Source organism: Anticarsia gemmatalis, chromosome 9, assembly GCF_050436995.1.
Source record: "Anticarsia gemmatalis isolate Benzon Research Colony breed Stoneville strain chromosome 9, ilAntGemm2 primary, whole genome shotgun sequence".
NCBI lineage: Eukaryota > Metazoa > Arthropoda > Insecta > Lepidoptera > Erebidae > Anticarsia > Anticarsia gemmatalis.
The window spans coordinates 365,006-387,031 of record NC_134753.1 but is presented as its reverse complement, the minus strand read 5'-3'; the positions used below and the strand labels follow the sequence as shown (position 1 = coordinate 387,031).

Sequence of the window (22,026 nt, the reverse complement as noted above, 5' to 3'; positions counted from 1 at the left end):
TTCTATTATTACAAGGTATAGTGAGTCTGTCTACATAAAAATCATTGAATGTGTTACAAATATCTATTGTGTTAGTTATTTCGACATCATTGTGGATAATTTTTGATATTGGTTCATTAGGAAGATCTGATTTATTATTGTTAATAATTGTCCAAGTGGCTTTACTTTTGTTGTTAGAAGTTTTGATAAAATGATTATTCTGAGCGTACTTAGTTAACTGTATTATTTTTTTGTATCTGGCTGTATACGACGTGTAATGTTCTTTATTTATTTTGTTTTTTATTTTGCGATATTGCCACAATAGCTTGCGTTTTTTTCTACTACACGCTTTAATCCCTCGAGATAACCATTTTTGTTTTTTAATTAGAGTTTTTGTTATTAGTTTTTTAGGGAAGCAGAGGTCGTAAAAAAGTTTAAAGGTGTTCAAAAAAGAGTCGTAGGCTAAATTTGGATCAGTTAGTTTGTAAATTTCATAAAATGTTAAACTTTTTATACACTCTATAAATTTTCCCACATATTCTGGTGAAAAATCTCTAACTTCCTTTTTCCATGAATGGATGGAACAGGTTTTTTTTACGTTATATTTTAATATCTGAGCGGTATGATCAGAAAGGGCAGTCTCAATTACTTCACCTACATTTTTACGGTTATTGTGAATGATATTGTCTATACAGGTGCCACTACCCAGACGAGTGGGTGTTTGAATAAGTATTTTTAAATTGAATCCGGCAATTAGGTTACGGAAAGTTTTTGTGTTGTCATCCTCATTTAAAAGGTTTATGTTAAAATCTCCGCAAAGAACTATATTATTATTCTTTTTTTTGCTTACAATATGATGTAGTAAATTTTCTAACGTATCGAAAAAGAGATCTAGGTATAGTTTTTTATGTAAATTTTTCGGGACTCTGTATATACATATGATAATAATATCATGTTGAGTAAGTCTTATACCGCAAAATTCAAAAACATTTGTTTTAGAAAATTGTTTGATTTCTGGCAAAACTTCGTAGTCGTGAATACTTCTGACTAATATACATGTTCCACCCTTTCTATTATCTCTACAGTAACTGTCAGCTAAATTGTAATTCGATAATGTAAGTAATTTTTGATCAGAAGATGTCATGTTATGTTCTGAAATACATAAAACATCGACTGTTTTGTTTAAACATGAGAGCTCATCTAGTTGTACAGCTAGCATGTCGGATTTGTTAATTAAGCCGGCTATATTCTGATGCATTATGTGAATATAGTTATAGACGAAAAAAACTATTATTTCGTTCATGTGTTATATTGGTATAATTTAGAGGTATATCAGGTGTATTAACCGTTTCTTTTACCGGATAAAAGTAATCTGTGATGGTTTTTTGTTGTAAAATACGCTTTTTATTCGACTGTTCTTTACAATTACTATTAAAACTTATTTTATTTGGAGTAAAAAGAACTTTTTTTCGTTGCGGTATGAACTTAGTATTGTAATCAATTGTATCTATGGCTAGATTTATTTTTGAGCTAATATCTCTTATGTATTGAAATTTATTTGTGTAAGCTCTTGACTTAATATAATGACAATTTTGAAACTTATTTGATACACAATTTATTAAATTATTAAGATGTTTTTCGTTAAGATGAGAATTTTTGCAGACAGACAGTAGTATAACTGATGCTTTTGATGTTTGTCATTAATGCTACATTAATATTCATAAGGAATATCACGCGATTCTGTCTCGCGACTCGCAAATCTAGTTTAATAATAATATTATAGTAGGTGTGTCATTACTTTTAAGACTAAAAGCTCACATTTCTACTTGTAAACATAGTATTATTATCATAAACGTCACGTCGTCGCCTTTAGAAATTTTTAATTTTTGAAAAATAATACCCCACCTCCGCCGTGGCTCTCGTATTCTGATTCTGAAGACTAGTTATTTCAACATAAGTGGAGGACTAATGTTTTTCCTATAGACACTAAAGAACGCCACTGACTACGATCCTTACAAACTAATTTTTCGTCTTTCCGTGAATCTATCTATACTAATATAATAAAGCTGAAGGGTTTGTTTGTTTGAACGCGCTAATCTCAGGAACTACTGGTTCGAATTGAAAAAATCTTTTTGTATTGAATAAACTATTTATCGAGGAAGGCTTTAGGCTATATAACATCATGCTGCAACTATAAGGAGCGGAGAAGCAGCGAAAAATGTTACAAAAACGGGGAATATTAAGACCCATTTTCTCTTATGTGACGCAAGCGAAGTTGCGCGGGTCAGCTAGTCCATACTAATATTATAAATGCGAAAGTAACTCTGTCTGTCTGTCTGTCTGTCTGTCTGTCTGTCTGTCTGTCTGTCTGTCTGTCTGTCTGTCTGTCTGTCTGCTACTCAATCACGCCTAAACGACTGAACCAATTTGCATGAAATTTGGTATGGAGATATTTTCATACCCGAGAAAGGACAAAGGCTACTTTTTACCCCGGGAAAATGACGAATTTCCCGGGAAAATTCGAAAGAAAAAACGAAGTCGCAAATAATCAATATTATAATGACATTGAATTAACAAAATTCCGTTGTCATGGCAACTGTTTTAATGGCGGATATGCCTTAGCGCGGCTTCGTTATATTATGAGATATAAATAATTTTGAGAATATTTTTCGTGAAAAAAGCATATGTTGTTGTTAAGGAATAATTAAGCTTTGTATTAGTAAAATCGTGAAATAATTCAGTACTTTTAGAGAAAACCCCACAAACGTATCATACAAAGTTTTTATTAACTTTAATGCAACATTCCATTCCTCATGATTGTTTCTTTCAAACTACCTTCACACAAGAACTATTGAAAAACTTTGATGAAATTTGGTAGACTGATCCTACTAAAATTGTAATGCGAAAGTTTGTTAGTATGTATGTATGGATGTTTGTTACTCTTTCACGCATGTACTACTCAACAGTACCTTCACAAGGCACAATAGGAGCAGATTACCAGTAAAAAAAAATACAAAAACGGGGAAAATTATGACCTCTCTTATGTGACGCAAGCGAAGTTGCGCGGGTCAGCTAGTGTATTATAATTTTGCTTGCAAACATGAACTGTTCCACTATACACCGCTAGATGGCAATGTCAGTTTTTCTGATTAATTTTGTCGGCGAATTGGTGAGCTTTTCGATACTGCACATCATTACTTATTTTTAATATAACCAAAGGGCAAACTTCACAGTTAACTAGAAATTAATGAGTTTTAACTATCGATTGGAGACATAATTCTACTGTAAACGGGTGTTTCATATACGCGATTAATATTTTAAAGTTTACAGTACCGTCTGTTACACGATGTTTCGGCTTCGTCCAAGTTACACCGGTCGTGATCGACAATCCGAAGTAACTGCGTCTTCTCCTTGTAGCGCGAGTCCCTACGTCTACCCTCGCTCGGTCTTTACTAATTTTATATTGTTGCGAAATCGTCGGTATGTAGTTGTGTCAAAGTACCGACAATTGGAACTATATAAAAAAGAGTGCAACGTAACCTGTCTGTTAAATAAAGTGTCAGCTTATGTATGAAAACCACTGTCGTAAGTCGATCTCAAAGGTATCTGATACTTATCCAGATGTGTAACATTTTCTGTCACTTTTGCTTTCAAAGAAAACTGACTGTATCGTTCATGTATAGCAGGGACTATTGTAACCTAAAACAAATTAAAGATCTTTTACAGTTAAGATTAACTTTACTATGTAATTTTAAATACATAAAAGCTACAAAATATAATACACAAAATTTGATAAAAACTAAATAAAAATTATTACCCTATAGTCAAAAATTCGATACATATTATTATGCCAGAGAGAGATAGTTCAGTCCTTTTAAAAGGCGACCCTTAAATGCAAACAGATTTAACGAGAGATCATAATATACTATAGGGACAAAATACTAAATACGCGCTCATAGTCTATGGCAAGTCTATTATCATTACTCTGTCTTAATAGATACATACAATACATAAAATACATATGACTATAGTTATTTCATTATAAACATCAATTACAACCTAGGGACCGAGTGTAAAAGGTCCGCAGTTATTAATATTTCAATATTAAACATTTACAAATGGTGTAAAATATAGTTGTAAACATTGTGCACAAGTCCTGACGTTTATAGAAGTGAACTATCCCCAGTGCGCCACAGTCATGGATCAACTTACATACTTAACATACAATACATTATAATATACAATGGCACTTTACATAACGAAAAATTTCGCACACAAATCACATCTGTGGCCTGATATTCGAAACCAACGTCGCGCTATTAACGCTAATGTCTTTTTTCCAATCACTATTTTTCAAAATGGCGAATTTCCCGCGCTCGTCTCAAAACGTCCCGTCGCCACCTCTCAATATCTGATAGCTTAATAATAAACATTCATCAAGAATGAAAGTTGTTGCAAAAGTTATGTAATACAGTCCCGCTACAGCAATATCACCAATATATAACGAGTATGTGTAACACTACATATTCATTAGTTAAATACAGTTATCTAGATGCTAACATGGACATATAACATGCTGATATCATACAATGTGCACTAACTCGATATATAGGCACTGAGCAATTTATACATCTAGTCTCCTCAAGCAATGGAAGTCTCACAGAGGCAGAGCAATAATATACTCAATGATTAAATTAGAATTACAATAAGGACTAGGGGGCAATCCTGGATTTATAAATAGGTCATAATATTATTTAATTTTATGTGATTAATATTCATTTGATTAGTTAAAATCTAAGTTCACATTTAATACATAAAATCATTGTTTCAATATTATAAATCAAAGTCCTTAATTCAATTTAATCAGTAAGTGTGCAATATACTTGTGAATACTTTTTACAACTGTTTACTCTCTACCCCTGTTAGTGGAACATTATCTACGTAAGATGTCTAACAATATTACATTAAAACTACACTTCAATGGAAGTAAAAGTCTTTTATCTTATGCACAGAAGAACTTCCTCTGCTTCAATGGTTCACTGTCCTCATCACTGTCAGAGAAGCAAGCTGCAAAACCACTCTTGTCTCTCAGTGAGTCCCGCTGTAAGCTGGCATGCTTGTCCTGCACTTTCTTTGAGCGCAAGTGTCTGGTGATGCGCCTTTTCTTCCTCTCCTTAGGCTCCACCCCTGGACTGGCTACATTAATGCTCGCCATAGAGCTCACTTGTTCTGTAGAATTACTTAGTACCAGCACAGAGTTCTCTGGTTGGCGCAGTGTGAGTCCAATATTCCTGCCGCTCCTTGTCCTTGACACAGTGGTAGCTTCAGGATTCTCTTTCCTGTCTGAGTTATTGAACTCACTAGAATTCTTGCTGACTTTCCTTCTCTTGTCAGACTGGCTCACTTCCTCTGGGTGATCCTCTCCTTCCTGCTGAGTACTTGAATGATTCCTGTACCTTTTTGGGTACCGAGATGTACTGTTTACAGACTGGAATGACACATTTAGGCTTGTTTTAGCTCTTGTCCTGGTTTTATTGTTGTTGACACTCTCATTACCAGTCTTGGAATCACCTAACTTCATCACAGATGTGCTCTTAGTCACTTTAGTAGGCTTGTCAATACTCTTGGAAGTGACTAAGTTGACAACATTATCAGATTCTGTGCTTTCATTCAAAGCATCACATTTAGACATAGTGTTGACAGACTTGTTCACACAAACAACCATAGTGGTGTCTTTCTGGCGAGACTCTTTTACTAAGTTTCTACTGTTCTTACATCTTAATTTTCTTGGTGTTTTAGTTGACTGCAGTTTAGTAGACCTTATATAGTTGGCTGTGAACCCTGACACATCACTCAAGTCTTCAAACTGTCCATTTAGCACCTCAGTTTTAGATTTATTGAACTTCTCAACTGCAGTATCTTTCTTATTGTCAGCACTCTGGTCCCCGCCTGCCAGTAGCTCAGTGGACTTCTTAGCTTTATCTGTAGATTTTTGTTCTATTACATTATGTTTGTGATTGTGACCATTAACATTGCTATTATTAAATATTTCAAAGGAACTATTAAGTTGGCTGTTATTGTTGAGGCTTTGCTGCGCTTGTCTCAAGCTCCTCCTGAGTTGTGACACTTTGGGTGTAGATGTCACCACCTTATTCTTTTTGTGCAATGTTGTTCTATTGTTTTTCTGAAGCTTAGATTTCTTAGTTTTTCCTTGCACTGAGGAGTTTTTGATATTGAAATCAATGTCTGAGCCGAGGGTGTCAGACTTACAGCTACTCATCACAGTCTGCTTCTTGTTCTGAGAAGTGTCAAAGTATACATTTTGCTGCTTCTCTATGGAGCCCGACTCATCATCCAGCAGAGACAACTTTCTTTTCCTCTTCTTCTTAGGGGAAGGCACCTCGGCGACACTGGGAACACTTTTCGGTTTAGTTTTGGAGCAGTGGGCCTCCTCACTCTGCTTTTTGATAACGTTATCATAGTTCATGAGGCACGGCGCCCGCTTGGTGTAAATCCAATAAGATATTTCGTCCATGGCGCTCATAAAGGGATGGTCAGGCGGCTGGGCGCGTAGACAGTCGTAGTTGGGGTGCGCGGGCACCATAGTGACGTGACGCGCGCCGACACCAGGCGCACGAGGCAGGCCAGCGGCGACGTCCAGCCGCACGGAGCGCGCGCCACCAGCACCGAGCTCGAGCCCGACCCGGCCCGCCCAGCAGACCTCAACCGCCACCTTCGAACGTCCGAGTCCATTTTTCGCGTAATTGTCACATTCCATACACCTGGAAATTCAAAATTTTCCTTATCACTTTATGTCCACGTAACGAACTTTGGCCGAACATAAATATATTTACGTTTATATACTTACTTTTAGGATTCTTGTAAATGAAAGCTGATTTGCTTGAATCCCTTGATACATACGAATTTACACAACTTATATACAAATCACAGCGAAATATAAGCCGTACGGTACCGACTATAGTATACTACTTTTTATGCAAAATTCTCGAAATCTTGAGTCTTGAAACTACATAAACAAGCGTAACATTAAAATATAGGTAACTATTTTCTACAAAAACACCCAGTTATGCAAGATAATGATACAAATCAACTTAAATTTTTATTTCTCTCTTCACATCATCACAACAAAATAGTAAAGCAAAGCAAACGCGCTTGGATTTCATCATAGACAAATATTTCTGAAACTAAAAACAACAACCAATGAGAGGACCAGAATTACGAAACCAGGATTCATTTACAATGCTGGATTGGATAACAATTTTGGCAGTTCGAAAGAATGCCAACGAGAGCGGACAGCTTTACTTTGTCTATGAATAAAGCGACATAGTAAAAGAAAACCTAAAGTTTTTAATATGTAATAAAAAAATGTGTTTCGTATCATGGTAAATCTTTTGGCGAAATAAAATAATAGGTAGCAAATAATTAACAAAAACTAAAATCATAAAATGTATGAATATTTACAAAAATATCTAAACGTTTTGTTTTGAACGAAAATTATTGTTATAGCGTTTCGTTTCACATTTTTTGACATTATCCTCCCCACTTTTCGCGCCTTAACGTGCGAGTAGACTTGATGCCTGTTTATTTTTCTACAAATTTCTATGGAAGAGTTTATTGATATCGTATGAGTTTCGATTCTCCAGCGCGTCTGATAATGCTTGAAGATGAATGATATCCAGTGTTTGATCGATCGGCAGCTCGGCATTTGTAAGTACCTATAAACCTTACTCAAAAACATGTTGATTATTTTTTTATGAAATTACGGGTGCACTGTCACGGATGGATTATTATTAATTACAGATTGTCGGCTGAACTACGACAACATCTTAAAGAGGTTGGTGGTGGACAGCGAGGAATCGTTCTATGGGCTGCAGAATGCTAACATTGCGGCTAGTTTTGACCAGGATCCGCCGATATTCGCTTGTCGATTCTCGGAGGCTCCCGGTTACGAACACATCCTCGCTCTTGCGAATGAGGATGGCAGAGTTGCTATACAGGTTCGTTGACTATTTGTTACTCGCTCTAAGATCAATAACTACTGCTAAATCTCTGCTTGGGCCCAATGGTGTGGACAATAAAACATGTTATGACCTGTTTGCCGGTATTTGCAGGATACATCTAATCTGACGACTGCGAGCACACTAGAAGGGTTCCAGTGCCACAACAATGCTGTCTTTGATCTGGCATGGATGCCACAACATATGAACTTTGTTACTGTGTCCGGTGAGTTCTGGATTGATTTATTTAGCTACAACTATTCCTTATTCTTAATATTATGCAATATTACACATGCCTTTTATGTCTTCAATTTTAAAAAGATTCTCTTGTTGTTCTATTAGATGATAAACAAACAGTATAAAATATAATATGAATTCTTTTCACAGCTTATAACCTACCCTTCTCTCTCAATCTTAGAGAATAAGTGTATCAATTATTTGCCCTTTTTTATCATTAGGCATATAGGTACCTTTACTACCAACCTACCTTTTATTTACCTTTACCTAGACTTTTTCATATCATCAGATTTTAAAACTGTTATGGCCATTTTAATAACTTTGAGTTTTCTACTAAGTTCCGGAATGGAATGGAAACAGAAAACGGAATGCGGATATTTTTTTGTATCAACAATTATTCAGTCTAATGATGTAGCTCTGTTGTTATGTTGGTTCAATGTTATGTAGCCATCAGTATTTAACTACATACATGTTATGGTGAACCAAAGGAGAATTCTTGAGAAACATTCTTGGCCATCATAATAACATCTCTTGGAACAGTTTTGGATAATGCAAACAACATATTAGAAGTACTGCATTTTTGTTAATTTTTCGGTCCACCAACGAAAGTCTTTCACTCATACTAGGTGTGTAGGTAAAGGGGTGTAGGTGTAGGTTGAAATCATATTGTCAGTATTTATTATTTTGTATTTTTTTTAAGTGTGTAACTGTGGGATAAAATAATATCTAAGGTTTTGTGACGTTTTTGACATAGTTAAATGTTGTTAACAGGAGACCACACTGCGTGTCTCTGGGATGTCGCTGAAGGAGCTCCCAAGCGCGTGCTTGTGTTCTCGAGCCACACTCGCTCCGTGAAGACAGCCGTGTTCCGTCCCACCGAGCCCTCCGTGTTCGCCACCGGCGCCCGCGACGGACACATACTGGTGTGGGACATACGAGCCAACAACCAACCCTCTGTAGTTCTCAAACCAGACAACTGCCTCATGAACTGTCACTCTAGCTTTAACCCTAAAACCCCCGGCTCTCACGGCAAACGTCCGCGACTAGACAACCACCGCGCCATCAGCATCACCGGTCTAGTGTTCCAGGATGATATGACTCTCATTTCGTGCGGCGAATGCGACGGTAACATCAAAGTGTGGGATTTACGCAAAAATTACAACATTTATAAAAGAGAACCATTACCTAAACACTCCATACCCTACTGTGGCAGCTCAACAAAAAATGGCTACACGAATTTGATAATCGATGACGCCAGAATGAGATTATACGCCAGCTGCATGGATAACGTTATTTACTGCTTTAATATTTCTACTTACAATGCTCTCCCGGAACAGAGGTACATCGGTCACGAGAATAGCACCTTCTACATCAAAACATGCCTGAGTCCCGACAGTATGTACCTAGTGAGTGGTAGTAGTGATAAGAACGCTTATATCTGGAATGTGAAGTACTCAGAGCCGATAGTGAAGTTGACGGGGCACTGGGCCGAGGTGACGTGCGCCGCGTGGTGCCAGAAGGGAGACATGAAGGTGGTCACGTGCAGTGACGACGCCAGGCACAAGATCTGGAGGATCGGCCACGAGTTCCCCGACTCCGACGTCGAGTTCAAGGGCCGCGCCGAAGTCGTACCGCGCACAGACATCGCGAGCTTGCCGCAGTGGGGCTCTCTTGATAAAACTCCTAACTCACTAAAGAGAAAACTAATAACTACTCCTGGCTCCTACAGTGCTAAACGTATTCGCCCTCAGGGCAGTGCTTCGATCAGAAAGACTAAGAGATGCCTCACAGATCTGATGAACGCTTCCAAAGATGCCGACGACGCAGAGATATCGATAAAGAGACTGAAACTGGAGACTGTCGAGGAGGAACCCAAACTGTTGCCGTCGGGGATCAAACGTCACGGCGACGTCTTGGAGGACAGTCCACCCAAGAGATGCCATATAGAGAGTTCAAACGACTGGTGCTACATACCAAAAGCGGGGTCCTCCTTCATGACTCCCACTAAGAACTACGAATCTAAAAGCTGTAAACTGCTGTCGCCGAAAGGCATAAAGCCTCTATCGCCGAGCACGGTACACAACAGATCGCCAGTGCAGGTGTCTCCGAGCAAAGTTAGGATACTGTCGTTCACAACGCCGACGAAAAATTTGCCAGACTTCGTAGTGGACGGGCAGGCTCCTCACCTCGGCATGATGTCGCCGGTCAAAAAGAAAGACACGCCTACAGATTGGTTGACGCTGATGGTTCGCGAGAGGAAAGGCAAATGTAATGATATAGCAGATAAATGTAATTTACCGGCGCCGCTCAGTCCGAAGGAAAATTTCCCCGCCCGAAGGAACTCAGTCTCGGAGAGAACTCCGAAATCTAGTAAGAAAAGTAGAACATTATTTAAATATTTTAGTGTAGCTGTCAAAGAAAAATAGTCTTCTAATGTTAAGTAGAATAAAATGGACTGATTTGTTAGAATATTTAAGTGTTAAGTGATGTTACTATCAATTTTCTGTGTGATACATTTTAATGAATTGTTTGAGTGAAAGTGTTGCTTGCTTTATTATTCTGTGCTGTTTCCGTTACGTGAATGATCAAGTAGGCTAGTTATAATGTTCCTATAATGTCAATGAGGTTGATAGTCTCAACAATAGCCAAATTCAGGTGTCTTATCAATAGATCCCATTTTATTTTTGGATAATATCTTGTGACAATAGTACAAATGAATGTTTTTGATATAATATTAAAGCTAATGTTTCATTCCGATTGCATGCTATTTTAATACTGTCAATTCTTACATGTTTTTACATAGTTTGTTTAGACTCGAGTGAACAACTGAATTAATCTTAATATCAAGTGAACGTCATGTCATGATTGTATTACTCATTATTTATTGCATTTATAGTCTTATGGATTCAATTACTCAATAAATCAATATTTAAATTATAACGTCTATAATTTCCACCCAAATAATGCACCTAAATAAACAGTCTTTCGTCAGTATAATATTACAATTTTAAAAGGGCGACTGACTCTTCATCTTCGCCTAAGTTAAATTTAAGTCTTTTACTACTAAACCACTTATTCTTCAAATTGTTATAAAAAACTGACTGTCAGTTTCGCTTGTGTTTATTTTGCTGAATTCTTCAATCACAAATAATTTAAAATATCTGTAGTCAACAACTATTGAAATTTACGAGTATAATCCAATTCTAACACAACATCCACCTTCGAGTCGGGTCCGTAGAAGCGTTCTATATCTTCCCTCCACGCTTGCTGCTGATACCGCAAGTCTTTATAGCGCGTGACGATAGACTCGTTAGAAAACTCCCTCATGGGAGTGTTGTAATGCCTACGTTTAACTGTTTCAGGGATAGATTGCAACTCACTATCAGATTCAAGGCATTCCTTGTACAATTGAACGAAACTTATTTCTTTTTTACCCTTTTCTTCTGCTATTGGTTCAATTTTTTTAAGTGCCGACTCTTCGGCGGGTATAGGAGTAGCTGTGTTCTTGCTACATGTCGCTGGCTTAATTTTCGATTTACTTTGAGGTTTTCTCCGTAACGGTTTGTTGAGTACTATGAGTGTGTCCATATTAGTTGTCTTGTGTTTCTGATTGTATTTAACTGATGTATTTGAAGATTTAACGATAAAATACGTTCAACTAATCTTGACAAAATGACTGATACAAACAAATACAATCAAAAGGTTTTAATAAGACTTGTCAAGGTGGTATAAAAGGAGTTTATGTGGTGTAAGAATGTCTATGGTGTCAAATCACGGGTCAAATTGTATAAATAGCATTTATCTATATTGTTTCACAGTTTATATTGGTGATTTTAGAGGGTATATTATCAAATCTTTTTATTGCCTTTAGAGGTAGTGTAGATCATGTCTTAAAAGATTCTGTCCTAAGCAGTAGGACTAATATAATGTGTACAATCATTCAATCATTTAAAGTTGTTATCGTAGCCAGATCTAGCTGTGTGTGTGTGAGAGAGTTTTTTAATTGTACCTATAGGAAACTTCACAAACAATAATATAGGAATAATGAAACATCGATGTAAGATGTGCTTTTGCTCACTCTTTATTACGCTTGTTAATATATAAAAACATAATATAAATTATTTTGTAAAATATCACCACTGATTTTTGCAAACAACTCGACCCCGAGCTCCGCTAGGTGACGCTCCGCGGCTTGCGCACGCGCACGGTATCTGATTCCAATAAATCTTATAAAAAATCAAATATTTCACAAAGTTTTTGAACAGAATTGTTAGAAAAATAAACGACAATATCTGTTAAAATTATGTGAACTTATGCTTACACTTGTCGAGAGCTAGTTGAACATCGTGCTGACTAGTGGCATGTTATCCCCTACAAAACCCCATACAAAAATGTCCACTATTCACAATTACTCTTAGTACCACTAGTCAGGAGGATGGCACCGCTCTCTGAATCAGACGCCGACTACAAACTTAGGCATATTTATGAGCGCGAGCCGCGGTGACGTCACACGGGACAGAATATACAATATTCTATAAAAGAAATATTGATAATAATCGTTCGATAACATTAACTTAATTTATGGGCGACTGGCTTTCCGAATGCATAAAATATTATCGACATTTAGCGAAGTCGTACTTTAGTCAGGTACGATGTTCGCTAAACGGGAGATCGACATTCGTGAGTGCGGCGCAGTCGCCGGTCAGTGGCGGTCACGTGGCGGTCAAGTGTCGGTCGGTGGCGGTCAGTGGTGTCGGGCCCGGGGCAGGCTCACAGGCTGGGATCGATAACAATGAAGTCAGTAACGAAACTATAGCAGAAATAAAAAATAACACAATTATAAAAGACAAGTCGTTAACAATAGATCGGGCGCCGAGCGCCTCCGCCGTACAATTTGTTATACCTACTACATCTAAGTCTGCACTTAAACTACGACTTAACACTATGTACATACAATATCTTTATCCAAGCGATTTTTAAAAAAGTCTTAGTACTTTTTATCATATTAATTTGAAAATTTGTTAAATGTCTTTATCGTTAAATTCACTGAATCCACTCGCACCACATATTATTATGTTTCATATTTTTGTTTTCGTTTTATAACACAATACAAGTAACAGAATGTTTTAGCCCCGCTAAAATCTACTAACATAAGTTTACAACTAGAGTACAACCGACATAACTTGTACGAACGACGAGCGAGCCGAGCGAGCGCTCGTCTTCATATCAATTGACATTTTAAAACTGGTAAAATATAAACGTTAATCTATGAAGGAATCACGTGTCGTGTCGCGGGCGCGGGCCCGCGCTCAGTCGCAATTCGAGATCAGCATCGAGGCGAGCATCGAACCTCACACCTCTACTAGTACGGAGTGGCTCGGCCGCTCTCTCAGTCCATTGAAATATCATTACAATACCATTTTATCACAATAGACAAATTAAAAGTAATTTAGGGCACAGCGCGCTGCGATGGCCTCCTATGAACTCGTAGTTTCGTTGACGTCGTTAACTAAATATGCATTCAAAATCCCGCCTTCAGATCGACTATTACCGAGTATCAAACTGATGGATAAAAACACAGTATTCAAAATGAGTAAATTCTTCGAAAAACGTTAGTGTCGTCGCTTGGGGGCCGACGCTCCGGTGCGGGTTCGACTCCCAGGCGCTGTTAACTACATAGTTAAGTAAGTTTGTACTTTGATCATTTATTAGAGTGCGATTTACAAAGGAACTGGAGCGATGTGGCGCCGCGTCCATGCGCCGCCGCGACCCGAGCTCTCAGTGAATGTAACAACAGCACACTGACTACACTACACCGCGCTACTGCACACAAACACTACCGAACCAAACAGAACTACGCCATTGTCGAAACAGAGCAATCTCTAATTATTTATCAGTATTATCAGTATCCATCAACCTTTCACATTCTTTTATTCATAAAAAAAAAACTATATTTTGTACTTGCTTTAGTTGCATTCAAAACTTCCCCAGAAAGTTAACGTCTTCACACAAAACTTTAATATTAATTCACAATTTATAAATCAACCATTGATCTACTAGTATAATAAATTGATCATAAATGGACACTTACATTATAACATTTATTTATTCAATAACCTAATTATATTTTGCTAAATATTTGATAGTAGATAGAGTACGGTCTCCCTAGTTCGGTAGGTGTAACGCCAGTAGCGGGGAGAGTGTGTGTGGGGGGTGGGGGGGCGCATCGACGCGAGTCGCCGTCATCGTTTGATACTTCGCCGGCAGGAGCAGGACTCGTCACGTGGTCTGTGACCACTGACCAGGGTCCATCCGATGAGGCTACGTGTGGCGTCGAGAGCCCCGTGGTGGCGCGCCCCGACATCACGGACCTAACATGCGGATACTGGATATACAGGGAATTTTAAATTTTCTTATTGCACTAAACGGGAATCGATTACAGACAGTTAAGACTAACACATATATCGTGTCGGGGCGCGGGGCCGGGACGTGCGAGCGGGACGTAAGTACACTGTACGGCATGTCGCGGGACAGTCGCGGACAGTCGCGGGGCGCGCCCGCAGTCGCGGGACAATCGCGGGACAATCGCGGGACAGTCGCGGGACAGTCGCGGACGGTCGCCGCGGTCACGGGCGCCGGTGGCGCGGACACAGGCGGCGACACGTGCGGCGCCCCGCTGATAATCTGGAAAATACAATAGTACATTAATCAACACTTCTGATAGTTTATAATATGAACAAAAAAATCCCAAAGAAAACATTGCAAGTGGAGTGTTCTGTGTTTGAGTATACAGCTGGCATCACCAGCGGAACAAGGGCAATGGAGGATATACAGATAGAGGTAAGATACAGTGCAGGAAATACAGTGTATAGTGTGTGTAATAGTGTGTATGTTACCTGGCGCTGGCGGGCAGTGCTCGGAGCGGGCCCGCGCGGCATCACCAGCAGAACACGGACAGTTCCCCGCCGTGCGCGCCGCCCACCGCGCGCCACGACCGCACGCCGCCGCCGCCCACCTTCAGCTGCGGAGGAACATTAGCGTTGGTCACTACACTCATACACATATGATGAAGAAACATCGATCGTTTTCGTTCAAATGCCGCATCAGTTCAAAGATTTTATCACCAAGGGAGTAGTCAAAAAATTACAGTGTCTATTTCTGAAAAGTAACGAATTAATCTGACTGATCGTTGCAACAACGTCCCAACGAAGATTTGAAAACATTGTACGATTAAACAAATAAGAAAAAATCTGTGCAAGTTTTTGGTGCGTTCAGTCCAATTGTCAGCTAATTCCGTGCCTTATTGAGATGAGACAAAAAGCGGTATTTCCTCATCAAACGAGTGGTGTGATGGGCGCGGCGAGAGCATGCACGCGTCTCACCGCTCCGTATATAGACTCGGTGGCTGAACGAGCGCGGACCACCACAAAAACGTCGCCACTAAGTATTGCAGACGTCCGACATTAGTATTTAGTTGATGACAGGGCTGCCAGGAGTACTCATTGTCATTAACATACATCACTCATGTTGTATGGGATATGGATTTAGGGGAGATCTGAAGACTGTAGCTGTAGTTGTTTTTATGGCGGTAGGCAAGTCAATTTGGAATACAATTTACGTCTTTATAGTTTGTTAACTCCGTCAATAGGTAATTTTATTAGCTAAACGGATGAATTTCTAAATCGTATGAAATGGAAATCACGGATCCTTTGAAACACAGCTCTCTACAGAAAGACAAGAGCAAAGTAGAAGAATCAGGCTTATTGTAAATTTTTCAGCGAAATAAAGGCATGGTAGCCCTATTTAGTGGATATGTGCAAAAAGCCTAAGTTGCTTGGTTTTAATTCCCGGCGCGTCCATATAGGGGGCGCTGGCGGCCGGTCTGCGCGCGCGCGGAATGTCGCCCATTGATGCCGCACTCTACTCGCTCCACTCACACCATCATCAATGAGGACCACTCATTCACTAATATCTACTATGAAATATTGTAGCCTCTCTTTAAGAAAAGCTAAATTATCACACGTTAGTATGAAAAGTAAAGCTGATCGGCTGGCCTAGAGACAGTTAGCAATTGATTCCACACTTCCCTTCACGGTAACTCGTTGGGACGAGTGGTATTTCACAATTTGAAGTCAAATAACCATAACTAACCTGAACTGGACCAGGCCGATACTAGTTAGGAATGTAATAAAACTGTACCGCAATTGTCTACTACTATCGTCTTCCGTCAACCAGCTAGCTACCGATTTTTTTTTATGAAAACTGGTTCAGCGCCTCTAGCGGGCGTCATAGAAACTATTTTGGCAGTACATTTTAATGTCAAACTCTCGATACTCGAAAGTACAAACTGTACAGAATCGCGCTACTGATTATAACGATTGTTTTATCCGCCATTATAATATCTTATGTTTTAGACAGAATTCTATGACTAGTGTCCAAGTGTGTCATGCATGTGAGCATCGATATCAATATAGATTTGGCACGCGTAGAATCAATAAGCAATTAGCAGACGGATACAACGCGGATACAACGCGAAACGAATCTGTTTGGACTTTGGGGAGTCTTGTGTTGTATACATTATTGTGTGTAAGAGATCTACAATATCACTTTGATTCATTTAGAGTAGGGTAATACTAACAGATTTTTTATCGGTAGGTATCTGACAGTTATTTGAACAGATATGTTCTGGATAAGAGGACATTGCTATACATCTTTTATCCCCACAATGGTTTATACTATTGTTTCAGAAACTTTATACTATAAACACCGACACTTTAAATAAAAAAGTATTTAATGAAAGGAAAGACTTGGGCCATGTAGAAAATAAGCCACTGATTGTCACATAGTATCAGAAAGTCAAAGCACATTTTTTTTGTGACAGGACTCCAGGTCGATTAAGATAACAATATAAAACAGGGAAGATGATATGAGTCAACATAAGGCATTAAATTTTTGATATAATGGCTACACAATAAAAATCCAGTTAATAGTAAAAACGTGTAAATTCGAGCAGCACAATAACAAACCGCATCTGTCAGATAACATCACGCACATTGTACTAGTGCAGTATCAGATGCACACGCCCGCATGCACCGGGTCAACGACCCACCGCCCGATAAGGGCTGATACCTTATCACCAAAGGTGCAAGCCTATACGCTTATATACCTACGATAACTAGCACATAGGAAGTTAAACCTAATCTGTTTATATCAACAAGATTAAACGGACAAATATTTGATCAAATGTTGGTTCAGCTATAAAAAATAGCTTGGCCTTGTCCCCGTACAAGGCAAAGATTATTAGTAGTCAAATGCAAACATAGATTTTCTACGAAATCCAATGCTCGTGTTTCTGTGAAATGAAATACGAGATTCTAGGAATTACTCCAAGGTTTTCGCATAGAATTGATGACAAATGATAACAATAGTACGCTGACTTATAGAAATAAAAACCTAAGCTAAAATAGATTAAGCACTGTAAATAATTTCTACACACGTTGCAACTTGCTTGTAAGGACTTGTATAATTTATAAACAAAATCGAAATACCACGTGGTGATCAACGGATAGCGCGGATGCTAGCTGAAACTTATCTCGAAAAGTACGATCTCTTCTTGTCCAGGTTCATCATTGACTCAGTATGATAGTAGAGCTCTATTTACGTACGTTTATCCAGAATTAAGTCTACCAATATGGAAAATTTTATTAAAATCAGTGCAACGTAAGACACTTTCGAAATGTAGGATCATATTTATTTATATTTGGGCATAACGATCTCTTGAAACAACCGGTTGCCAAATAAATAAACAATAATCTGATAGACTAACACAGCAGTATATCACGGGTAGTGATCTCAGCTTGGGGTAAAGTGTCGGTAACACGTTGTGTGTATGGTGTAGATGGCAATCACATGCGAGTGTCCGTGGGAACTGCTGGGGCCACATGTGATCGTATGCGACATGTGTGGACCACGGTTGTATGAGCTGTGTGCGTGCGCTGCGCATAGCAGGCGAGGATTAGTGGGCTATGTATTGAAGCAATCGTTAGCATAAATCCGAAGATTTGTAAGGACGGAATAATTATGACTTGATATTCAGTCACGTAAAAAAAACATGGGGTACTTTATATCAGGCTTTTTTCATATGGACAAAGAAGCGGGAAATTGCAGTAGTTTATATTGAATGTATTTTTATCGTAAAGAAGATACAAAGAGTTGCAGTATGTTTGCTTTGTTGTTTTATCTATAAGATGAGCTGTCCAGAACTTATCCGTAAGAAGAACCGGCATGTAATATTCGTAAAAAGCATTTCATGGCGAATGAAATGGCTTTTACAAGATTTTTCATCCCAGTATTAATGCCTTGGCGAGTCCCTCATTTACCATTCACATTAATTAACCTACAATTATTTAAGTCATACTAAGCAATGGATGAGCAGTTTTTTTGTTGTTCATTCATTTTGATAAACACAAAATCGTATTTCGCACAATAATCATGAACTAGGTATCACTTGATTTCACTAAACATGTGATATATTTAGTACGCAGTTAGTAAAATACTCAAGTGTCAGTGCGATTGATTGTTGTCACATGACTGAGGGTGCTTCACTTAACTGGCCGCACCCAGATATATCTGGACACCAAGGTCGGAGAAATTATAAACCATTTAAACTTTGCTAAAAGAAGACCCCTTTGTATCAAATAGGGAGTGAACATTAAATGCTTTTGTTTAACATGACTTCTTAAGTAAGATAGGTATGCAGCGGTATATTTTGTGTGGTGAATTGTATGGATTAAGATTCCTAACAATTTTTGGCCGGAGCACAAAATGTGTCAACCCAGATTTGGCCGATGTTATAGCCGTAATTTGCAAAGAAAGAAGAGTCAAATCTATCATTGGTAAAGTTAGGTCTTATGCCCGGTTTCTGAGATTTAGCGGTAGTTTATCTATTCAATAGCGTTTAAGCTCATATAAACATGACAGTTTGAATAGATAAACTACCACTAAATGTTTCTCAGAAACCGGGCATTAGTGGTACTTAAAAAAAAAAAATTGTATCAAATTATCAACTCTTTTCAACGGGAGTCAGTAAATGTGTAATAGAACACCTCTACATATTTCTCAAAGGAGAACAGAGTGTTGCCAAATAAATAATATGTCCTCGTAATAAATATATGTAGTTGATATTACAAATGTATGTAATGCGATAAAACGCAGTGTTCAAGGTCGGTCTATTGTTCAATACATTTCGCCATTAATGTTAATGTTGTAACAATCACGGCCACTCAAGGTCAGTGGGAAAGACTTTCTTTATATGTGCTACATGCTAAAGCTATTAAAATGATATCAAGTAGTTGCCTGGTAGTTGTTTACTTGTTCGAAGAGAGCAAGCTACTTAGATACGGATTCAATAACAAAGTTTTTTTAACCAATTTCGAAGTTTCTGCAATGTTTGTTATTTATAAACGTTCGCTTATATAAACAGGTATATAAACATAATACAGGCTTTATTTTTTTATCAAATATACAACAAAGTTGGGTGAACTCTCATCACAAAAATTCGATGAACAAAATCCAAAACTAATCAAAAAGCAGACGTATCAATCGTAGACTCCCTAGAGTATAACTTTCCAAATTATTCATAGGTTTTATTCAAATGGTTGTTTTCGCCACCCACTGTGGGTTCGATTGCTGTGCCTAATCACTAGAAAACCGTGAAAAAAACAATCCGCAACTACTGTTAGACACTACCAGTTTTTGAAGCAGAACGCTCGTCGATGAAGCGTGACTAAACGGTAAGTATCGGTAACATTCGGTAACCATCTGCCATTAAACGATCTTATATTTGCCGAAACTCGTTCACAATTAGCCAGGCTGTCTTGATTGGAGAGAATGGGAGGCGAAATTGATTTCTAATGTGATAAGTGGCGGTTCTCACCTGAATTTTGGAAGGTAATATTGTTAGCGGTAGATAATAGCTGGTTCTTACATTGAGAACATAAAAGGAAGATGGGAATCGGAAGTTGTAGTCCTGTAGCTGGATCAAACAGGGCTGGCACTATGTTTCCATAGATCTATGTATTTGCACCTATGTACCTGAAAACGTTTTCGGGATATCTATGTCCCTCTTCATGTTCATGACTGCATTACATTTTACTGCTAAGCTATGTGATGAATGGGTCTACTTCATCTCACACGACTAGTACTACTATACTTTACTCACTAACACTCTTGTTTGAGATATGAATACTTGAATACCTTATTTTGATCGTATTTTCTCTTCGCATCACAACTTTTAGTACTGTGATGGTTGCTCAAAAGAAGGCTCTTTGAGAGAGCCCTATTCCCGGCAGTGCCTCAGGGTGAATCGAAATTACGGCATACTCAAACAACAACAAGCCGGTCCATATTGGAACTAACTTCCGCTGCCCTACAATTTGATTTGCACCCGCTGCAAAACTAATCAACTAGTTTCCGGGGAAATATTCCACCCGTACTGGCATTTTTGTTTTTTACAGGGAAATCTAGTTTTATGTGCCCTTGTGACGGCACGCAAAATATTGGATTTGTTTAGAGCTTGCCCTTGTTTCCTCTCAGTGCTCGGCCAACACAACTTTTCGATCTTCGCTTTCAAGGAGCTTGACAAAAAACGAGATTAAGTTTTTGTTTACAGTAATTTTTAAAGCTCATATGTTTATAAATTGACTACAGGTGCCTGAAACCTGAAGCATAAGAAGATGCTTAGTCTTTGCCTAAATCGTTACAAACAGTGTACAACAAAACAAAGAAACGTGTCAATCTTCGCCTACGAGTATACTTGTTTTATCCGTCGTCCTTGAAGGCGTACACGTCAGGATAAAGTGTGTAAATGTGTAGTGAATATTGGGGTATGACCGCGGGAGGTCGCGCATTAGTATGCCGCGCTCGTTGCCTGTGACCTAGCCGCTACTCCGCCACTCCGCCGCTCCGAGAGGCAACCCCGTCCTTTACTACCGATACTATCTGTTTTGCTTTTATTATGTACAGTTATGACGCGGGAAGGAACCGACTTCCGGTTCGTCAAATAAAGCCTGTTTCAGTATGTAGAATGGAATGATTTTCATTAAGAAGGTAAATAAGATTACGTAGTTGGAGTACCTTTTCTCCGTCCTAAGAATAAAAAAGCAGGAATCGATAGTATCTAACATAACCGTCTGTCATCAATGGATTACCCACACTCTCAAGATTGACATATTATTCTGACAACTTTTGGGATCTTTTAACGCCTATAAGTCTATGAGGGTCTTCTGGAAGAACAGTACCTACTAATCTTACTGATTCGATCCATACCTGCTGCATTTTATCAAAATCAAGTGCGGGCCGGTGTCTGCGCGGCGGCGGCAGTGGCATCCGACGGCGGCGCGGCGACAGCGGCGCTCGCTCCGTCACCCCCGCACTGACCCCCGCGGCGCCGGCCAGCGCCTGCACCCCCGCGGACCCCGCGCCCCCCACTGTCGCGCCCACTCCGCCTGCGCACGCGCACGCGCCCGCGCGCCGCGGCTTCAGTGCTTCCAGCGGTGGCGACGTGCGGAACCGAACAGGTGTCTCTACCTGGAAATGGAAAACCACATTTTCAATATAAGATGCTCGATGGCTGAAAAAACGGCAAAAGAAATAACAAGAGGCACCTAACACAGAATAAGAAGTACTAGGTTACGATGTATCGCCACCTCCGAATGTCAATAAGGGCAGAAGGTAGATAGATCGATGCCTCGGATAGAAATTCAAAAAAATACAACACTTCCTCACTTCTGTG

General features: G+C 38.9%; 3 protein-coding genes across 3 annotated transcripts in view; 1 reads left to right on the top strand and 2 right to left on the bottom strand.

Annotated features, from left to right (window-relative positions):
• Positions 1-3,697: 3,697 nt before the first annotated feature.
• Positions 3,698-7,177, bottom strand: LOC142975341 (uncharacterized). The gene is made up of 2 exons (XM_076118125.1): positions 6,848-7,177; positions 3,698-6,761 (listed from the first exon to the last, which is right to left on the bottom strand). Exon 2 carries the CDS (start codon positions 6,755-6,757, stop codon positions 4,982-4,984), a length of 1,776 nt encoding a protein of 591 aa, XP_075974240.1. The 5' UTR covers positions 6,758-6,761; positions 6,848-7,177; the 3' UTR covers positions 3,698-4,981.
• A 359-nt stretch (positions 7,178-7,536) lies between these two features.
• l(2)dtl (WD40 domain-containing protein denticleless) lies at positions 7,537-11,171 on the top strand. Its single transcript, XM_076118298.1, has 4 exons — positions 7,537-7,707; positions 7,801-7,997; positions 8,112-8,223; positions 9,006-11,171. Exons 1-4 carry the CDS (start codon positions 7,665-7,667, stop codon positions 10,658-10,660), a joined length of 2,007 nt encoding a protein of 668 aa, XP_075974413.1. The 5' UTR covers positions 7,537-7,664; the 3' UTR covers positions 10,661-11,171.
• A 1,121-nt stretch (positions 11,172-12,292) lies between these two features.
• Positions 12,293-22,026, bottom strand: part of Reph (Regulator of eph expression) — a 63,504-nt gene continuing 53,770 nt past the window's right edge. The window contains exons 6-8 of the mRNA XM_076118300.1: positions 21,561-21,821; positions 15,131-15,255; positions 12,293-14,918 (exon numbers count right to left, since the gene is read on the bottom strand). Of these exons, the coding sequence (XP_075974415.1) occupies positions 15,172-15,255; positions 21,561-21,821 (345 nt within the window). The 3' untranslated portion in view covers positions 12,293-14,918; positions 15,131-15,171. The remainder of the gene's footprint in view (positions 14,919-15,130; positions 15,256-21,560; positions 21,822-22,026) is intronic.